At 39.2% G+C, this 8628-nt stretch overlaps 1 protein-coding gene across 1 annotated transcript in view; it reads right to left on the bottom strand.

The window, feature by feature from the left end:
• The window catches only part of FASTKD1 (FAST kinase domains 1), a 61657-nt gene that overhangs the window by 41043 nt on the left and 11986 nt on the right, over window positions 1-8628 (bottom strand). Inside the window, exons 3-4 of the mRNA XM_011988147.1 lie at window positions 7649-7774; window positions 1384-1782 (exon numbers count right to left, since the gene is read on the bottom strand). Coding sequence (XP_011843537.1) covers window positions 1384-1782; window positions 7649-7774 — 525 coding nt within the window. The remainder of the gene's footprint in view (window positions 1-1383; window positions 1783-7648; window positions 7775-8628) is intronic.

The raw sequence follows: 8628 nt of genomic DNA, 5'->3' as shown, positions 1-8628 counted from the left end.
TTTGAGTCAGAGTTTCACTCTTGTTGCCCAGGCTGGAGTGTAATGGCGCGATCTTGGCTCATTGCAACCTCTGCCTCCCGAGTTCAAGCGATTCTCCTGCCTCAGCCTCCTGAGTAGCTGGGACTACAGGTGCCCGCCATCACGCCCAGCTAATCTTGTATTTTTAGTAGAGACTGGGTTCCTCCATGTTGGTCAGGGTGATCTCGAACTCCCCACCTCAGGTGATTCACCTGCCTCGGCCTCCCACAAGTGCTGGGATTACAGGCGTGATCCACTCACTGCACTCAGTCACAAAGTACTCTTAAAAAATAAAACTTTCTCCATAAAGTTTTTCCTAACCGAGTAATGATTCCCCTAGTATGCAACTCTTGGAACCCCTGCTTAAGTAAATCTACTAATCATACGTATGTGTTAGGATTATTATATAAAATTCTTTTTTTTTTTTTGAGACAAGGTTTCATTCTGTGCCCAGACTGGAATTCAATGGAGTGATCTCAGTTCACTGCAGCCTCAGCCTCCTTGGGCTCAGGTGATCCTCACGAGTAGCTGTGACTCTAGGTGCGCACCGCCACATCCGGCTAATTTTGAATTTTTTTGTACAGACAAGGTTTCACCATCTTGCCTGGGCTGGTCTCAAATTCCTGGGATCCAGGGATCCACCTGCCTCAGCCTCCCAAAGTGATGGGATTAAAGGTGTGCAACAATGTGCCCAGCTTGTAATTCTAAATAATTCATACAATTATGCTGGGTGGGGGAATTTTATGTCTAGTATAAATCCAGTCACATGGCCTACGAAGAGAGAATCTTATCTATTAACCATACTTGTATGTTAATTTAATATTTGTTCATCATTATATTTCAAATATTACTACCTACATCAATATCTAGCAAAACTGGAAATTCCTAAATGAGAGGCGCCACATAAAATTTGCTCAAACCTGACATGGGGACATATGCCGAGTGCATAATAAATGCTTTGATGACTATTGCGATGAAGCAACAAAGCATAAAATGGTACTCTGCTATGACTACTATAATTCTAAATATTCCACAGACTTACACTGGGTGGGGGAGTCTTGTGTGTAAATCCAAGTCACGTAGCATAGAAAAGGAGAATAAAAACACATGGCGTTTCCCCTCATTTTTTTTCATGTTGGCCCAGTATCAGAGGTTTACCTTTCAGAACACAGCAACAGACTAAGAGTTTGAGATGTAAATTAGAATAATCAGAAAAAGAATCAAGGAGCAGAGCATAAGAGATTCTTTTCCCTTCCACAACCTAATGGGGTGATATTTGTACCTCCCAGAGCTGCAAGGAGACGTAAGCTTGAAGGCTCCACATATTCACAACAAAAAAAGTAATGCATTTTAAACTGAACTTACTGTTTCTTTTCTTCGGGTCCTGCAATGGGTCCCAATGTCACAAACAATTTTACAAAGCTAGCAGGATGATTACACAGAGGAATCATTTCAGTTAGCTTCTTTTTAGCCATCATAATAAATTCAAAACTATTAAACTGTAGAAGCTTGTATAGCCTAAGTATTTTACTGATGGAATCCAAATCAAGTTGGTCCACATTACTTAAAAATACGTTATTACACTTTTCTAATAATGGTTGATAACAATATTTAATATTTCGAAGAAACCGTGTTATTCTTGTTGCAACGTTGACCTCAGAAGAATCTATGGTGTCAAAAAGAAGTTCTGTTTTGTTCACCAGTTGTTGTTGAAAATGTCGTGATATTAAAGAAGATATGTTGACCATCAAGACAGACAAGGAACTGAAAAAGAAAACAGATGCAAAGATTTTTACATCAATTAAAAATGATCTTTTTTTTTTTTTAGTAGAAACAGAGTCTTGCTATGTTGCCAGGGTTGGTCTCAAACTCCTGGGCTTAAGCAATCCTCCCACCTCAGCCTCCCAAAGTGCTGGGATTACAGGTATGAGCCACTGCACCCAGCCAAGAATAATCAACTCTAAAACTAAACAATTAGATATGGAAAGGAAGTGGTAAGAATATTATGAGTTTTATGCCATAAAATTTTTCTTTTAAATACTAGTGGTACTTGAATTCAGATTTCTTAGTAATCAAATCCTTTCAGACAAAAGGCATGGGAGTAATATTTTTCATTGAGAGCATCAAATGCCTTGTTTTATAGCAAAAACTACTTCGGTGGAAAATATTTTAGTGAAACTTATTCAGAAATCACTTTGGACCAAGCCAGGCACGGTGGCTCACGCCTGTAATCCTAGCACTTTGGGAGGCTGAGGTGGGTGGATCATGAGGCCAGGAAATCGAGACCATCCTGGCTAACATGGTGAAACCCTGTCTCTACTAAAACTACAAAAAATTAACCAGGCATGGTGGCGGGCGCCTGTAGTCCCAACTACTCGGGAGGCTGAGGCAGAAGAATCACTTGAACCCGAGACGCAGAGGTTGCAGCGAGCAGAGATCGTGCCACTGCACTCCTGTCTGGGCGACAGAGTGAGACTCCGTCTCAAAAAAAAAAAAAAGAAATCACTTTAGACCAACAACGCATGAATGCAACATTAAAAGTTTCATTTCATTTTTTTAGAAGTAGACATTTTTTATTATTCCTTTCTCTGTGTGTCTATAATTTGCTAATAAAAACTTGGCAAAATTTTTCTCACTAGTGAATAATTTCAGATTTTTAAATACTTTATGCTTAATTGATATTAATATACAACAGCAAGACAGTACTGAACACGGGATGGCATTCAACATTTCTTCACTCAATAAGCACTTGAGCATAAATCACCTTTCTAGACACTGTGGAAGACATCAAAATTACTAAGTTGTGGTCCCTATTTTCAAAAGACTGTTCTTACATAATATAAAAATCAGAAAACTATAAGAATACACCTTTAATGAAAAGTATGCAAAACAGAAAAGATATAAGATAAACATTTAGGGATGATAATTAGAAAACAATCTACAAAAAAGACAAAAATATAATAGAAAATAATCTTACCCATTAGGATAGTGAGACGTGCTATTTTTTGTTTCCAAATTTCTCTAATCTTTTTAATAAAGTTAATTAATATTTTTAAAAATCTCCAGTTGTACAATACTTTGGCTTCTCCAGTTACAATGTTTAATATCAAGATTAATTAGCATTAATTATCAACCTAACATTGCTCTTTAATTTAACCATCAATCCCCCAAAATGATTTTTTTTTTTTTTAATACGAAGTCTCACACTGTCACCACACTGGAGTGTGGTGGCGTAATCTCGGCTAACTGCAAACTCCGACTCCCTGGTTCAATCAATACTTTTGCCTCAGCCTCCTGAGTAGCTGGGATTACAGGCACGTGCCACCACGCACAGCTAATTTTTGTATTTTTAGTAGAGACGGGGTTTCACCATGTTGGCCAGGATGGTCTCGAACTCCTGACCTCGTGATCTGCCCGCCTCGGCCTCCCAAAGTGCTGCAATTACAGGCATAAGCCACCACACCCAGCCCAAAATGATTTTTTTTTTAAAACATGTAGCTTCTCAAAGTGGTCTATAAGAGTTTTTAAACAACAAGCTAAAATAATTACTATACCATGATTTTTTTTTTTTTGAGACAGCGTATCATCGTGTCGCCTACGCTGAAGTACAGTGGTATGATCACGGCTCACTGCAGCCTCGATCTCCCAGGCTGAAGCAATCCTCCTGCCTCAGCTCCCAAGTAGCTAGGACTACAGGCATGCACCACCATGCCCTCCTAATTTTTTGTTTTTTGTAGAGACAGTCTTCACTACGTTGCCCAGCTTGGTTTTGAACTCCTGGCTGCCGGTGATGCTCCTGTCTCCTAAAGTGCTGGGATTATAGGCATGGGCCACATCACCCAGCCCCACAATTGTTTAAAAGGAGCAAAAGATGGCTGGGCGTGGTGGCTCACACCTGTAATCCCAGCATTTTGGGAGGCCAAGGCAGGTGGATCACCTGAGGTCAGGAGTTCAAGACCAGTCTGGCCAACATGGTGAAACACTGTCTCTCCTAAAAAATACATAAAATTAGCTGGGCATGGTGGTGGGTGTCTGTAATCCCAGCTACTGGGGAGGCTGAGGCAGGAGAATCTCTTGAATCCGGGAGGCAGAGGTTGCAATGAGCCGAGATCGCGTCACGGCACTCCAGCCTGGGCAACAGAGGGCAATTCTGTCTCAAAAAAAAAGAGCAAAAGACTTAAACAAATGCTTCATGAAAGAAAGATATACAAATGGCCATAAGCACATGAAAAAATGTTCAACATCATTAACAGGAAATCGCACACTAAAACCACAATGAAATACCACTACACACCCAGTATAATGGCTAAGACTGACAACGTAAATGTTGGCCAGACTATGTAGCAACTAAAACTCATACATTGATGGTAGGAATGCAAAATATTATGACTACTGGGAAAATTATGTGGCAAGTTCTTAAAATCATACATATATCCTAGGACCCAGCAATTCCATTCCTAGGTAGCTATGCAAAAGAAATAAATATGTATCTCTACAAAAAGATTTGTATTAGGATATTCATTGCAGTTTTATTCATAATAATGAAAAATGAGAAACAGCCCACAAGTCCACCAACAGATAAATAAACTGTGGTATATTTATGCAATGGAACACTACTCAGTAATAAAAGTAAATAAACTACTGATACATGCAACAACATGGATAAATCTTAAAACATAATGCTAAGTAAAAGAAGCTAGACAGAAAATAGTGTAAACTGTATGATCCTATTAAATGAAGTTTTGGAATGGGCAGAACTTGGGTAGGGTGATAGAAATTAGAACATTGGGCCGGGCACGGTGGCTCACGCCTGTAATCCCAGCACTTTGGGAGACTGAGGCAGGCAGATCACCCGATGTCAGGAGTTCAAGAACAGCCTGGCCAACATGGTGAAACCTGGTTTCTACCAATAACACAAAAATTAGCCGGGCATGGTGGCACATGCCTATAATCCCAGCTACTCGGGAGGCTGAGGCTAGGGAATCGCTTGAATCTGCTAGGTGGAGACTGCAGTGAGCCGACATCATGCCACTGCACTCCAGCCTGGGTGACAAGAACAAAACTCTGTCTCAAAAAAAACAAAATTAGCCGGGCATGGTGGCACACACCTGTAGTCCCAGCTACTTGAGAGGCTGAGGCAGGAGAATCGCTTGAACCCAGGAGGTGGAGGTTGCAGTGAGTCAAGACTGAACCACTGCACTCCAACCTGGACACCAGAACAAGACTCCATCTCAAAAAAAGATTAAAAAAAAAAAGAAAGAAATTAGAACACTAGTTGCTGACATGGTAGGGGGATAGGACTGACTGAGAAGGAACATGAGGAAACTTTCTTAGGTGATGGAACTATTTCCCTATCTTAATGTAGGTATATATTTGACACAACTGATGGAACCGTACCCTTAAGATTTGTAATTTCACATATTAATAAATTAAGCCTCAATTTTAAAAAATAGTAATCTTCCTGCATAATTAGTGTGTTTATCCAGAAGTAGCTTAAATCAAAAAATGTTTGTGATTGAAAAAATAAAACAACCTTCAGGTGAGAAACTTGGATAGCCAGGGGGTAGCACATATATATACACATATATATATACACGTTTTTTTTTTTTTAGACAGAGTCTTGCTCTTGTCACCCAGGCTAGAGTGCAATGGCATGATTTTGGCTTACTGAAACTTCTGCCTCCTGGGTTTAAGCGATTCTCCTGCCTCAGCCTCCCGAGTAGCTGGGATTACAGGCACTCACCACCATGCCTAGCTAATTTTTGTATTTTTAGTGGAGATGGGGTTTCACCATGTTGGCCAGGCTGGTCTCTAACTCCTCACCTCAGGTGATCCACTCGCCTTGGCCTCCCAAAGTGCTGGGATTACAGGCTTGAGCCATCACACCCAGCCACATAAGTGTATTTTAAAAAAAAAAAAAAAAGGCAGGGTGCTGGGCATGGTGGCTCATGCCTATAATCCCAGAACTTTGGGAGGCCAAGGTGGGTGGATCACTTGTGGTCAGGAGTTTGAGACCAGCCTGGCCAACATGGGGAAACCCCATTTCCACTAAAAACACAAAAATTAGCTAGGCGTGGTGGCGGGTGCCTGTAATCCCAGCTACTCGGGAGGCTGAGGCAGGAAAATCGCTTGAACCCAGAAGGCAGAGGTTGCATCACTGCACTCCAGTCAGGGCAACAGAGGGAGACTCCATCTCAATAGAAAAAAAAAAAAAATGCAGGGAGGTAGGGTGGAGTGGGGCAAGGAAAGCAGGAAATTACTATAATTTAATTTTACCAAAGTGCTAATCACTTTGTAAATATGCTAGAAAAAGCTGTATCTGAAATGCCAAAGACAATCAGTACTGGATTATGAAGGTGAGCATTGACAGTAAGTAATCTTAGGTTAAAAACAAAACAAACCCACAAACCACTGGTATGAAAACCAGAGAAACTCCTCATATGTTACTTTCAAATTAATAGTTCCTTGATATTCAGGAAATGCAATTATTAACTCTCCTTTATGAAACTGAAAAGAAAGTATTCCCAGATGGAAAGAATAAGAAAGACATAATTATATGTAAAATTTGTGAATTTATTAATTTATTATAAATTATTAATTTTTTTATTGCGGTTTTTTTTTTGCTTTTTTTTTTTGGTGGTGGTGGTGGTGTTTTGAGACCGTCTTGCCCTGTTGCCCAGGCTGGAGTGCAGTGGCACAATCTCAGCTCACTGCAACCTCCACCTCCCCTCCCAGGTTCAAACAATTCTTGTGCCTCAGTCTCCCGAGTAGCTGGGATTACAGGTGCCTGCCACCATGCCCAGCTAATTTTTTTATTTTTTGTAGAGATGGGGTTTTCGCCATGTTGGCCAGGCTGGTCTCGAACTCCTGACATCAAGTGATGCACCCACCTGGGCCTCCCAAAGTGCTGGGATTACAGGTGTGAGCCACCACGCCTGGCCAGTGAATTCATACTTAATTTAAGTACTTCTTGGGTTTACTTTATGATATAATAATAATATCTACTATCCAATACTGAGAAACTTCTATGTTCTAGATACTTATTCAGAGACCATTTTCAGTGGGTTTCTGACTGCCTTTGTTCAGAACTATCTTTTCAAGAATGTTTGTGTAGCAAACAGCCTAGGAGAATAGAGACAATGTCTTCTGTTGGAGCAGAGTAGGCATGCTTTATTATAAAAGATTCAGGTTTTCTAAGCTCAGAGCTCCTCTCCTGCAACACAACCCATTGTGGGAACAAGAGCTCAGGGAATCAACACAAGAAAATGCTAGTACTCTGCTACTGCTATTGCTATAAAAAACAAAGTCCCCTGTCTCTGACCTCGGAGTCTCAGACCTTCCTACAGCACCTAGGCAGACAAACTTAGCTTGCAAATAAGGTAAAATCTCAGATCCTCCACAAACCTCAACAATATTGCATTACACTTTATGCACCTTATGTCTAATCCCCATAGCAACATTGCAAAGTAGCTATTACCTTCCCTCTTTTGCAGATGAGGATAACGAAATTCCAAGAGCTTAAGTAAATTACCCTTAAGTCACATAAACTAAGAGTAGCAAATCTGACTGCATCCACATCCAAAGCCCAGGATCTTTCCACCACAACACAAGACTCCCCAAATAAATTTACCTTAAGTCTTGTGTGGTTTCCAAGTTCCTATGAACAATATCAGCTATTTTTCCCATTAATGGACTAAAATACAAACGCTGATCTGCTAGGCAAGAGGAAAATTCTGAGAGCAGTTTAATATCAAACCTATTAAAGGAAACATACAAAGGAGAACATTAGTATTTACTTTCACTTAAAACACATAATACATAGTTATAAAACTAAAAGCAATCAAAATAGTAACATATTACATAAAATTATTTTTTCTAAAATGTTTATTATTATAATAAAAGTAACAAACGGAAACAGTTAAAAAGTCAGATACTGTAGAAATATTTTAAAACGGGGAAAATCACTACAAATTATTTTAATTATTTACTTAATTTTTTTAGATGACAGAACAATTTTGACTCAAGATTACATATTAAGAAATATAATAGCTGCTATTACAACAGTGCTATGAAAAACTCCAGAATTTTTTTAACAGGAGAAATTTCTTACCCAAGAAAATGACAAGACAAAAGAGAGGAAAAAGGAACTGTTATAGATTTTACGACTTTGAATTCACTAAAAAACAAGCACAAGAAAGTTTACAGCAACACATATGTAATAGCAAAAACCTGCAAAAAAAACAAATGTCCATCAAGAGTACAATGGATAAACTGCACATACTCATACAATAGAATAAAATTATGAAATCATACAACATAATGGATAAATCTTTAAAACATACTGAGCAAACTAAACTATAAGGGTATATATTATAGGATTTCATTTCTACAGAAACCTTAATTTACGGTGTTAGAGGTCAAGATTCTCTTTGGGTGAGAGGAATAGAAGAGGACATGAAAAGAACTAACGACGTTGTTTCCTGATCTTGGTGCTGTTACATGGAAGTGATCAGTATATTAAAATTCATTGTGCTACATGCTTATGATTAGTGTAATTTTTATACATTATTTTTCTGTAAAGTTTACTTAAAAAGAAAAAGAGGTCGGGCG

The sequence above is a fragment of the Mandrillus leucophaeus genome, unplaced genomic scaffold (genome assembly GCF_000951045.1).
Source record: "Mandrillus leucophaeus isolate KB7577 unplaced genomic scaffold, Mleu.le_1.0 Scaffold324, whole genome shotgun sequence".
NCBI lineage: Eukaryota > Metazoa > Chordata > Mammalia > Primates > Cercopithecidae > Mandrillus > Mandrillus leucophaeus.
This window is presented reverse-complemented; position numbering and strand designations above follow the sequence as displayed.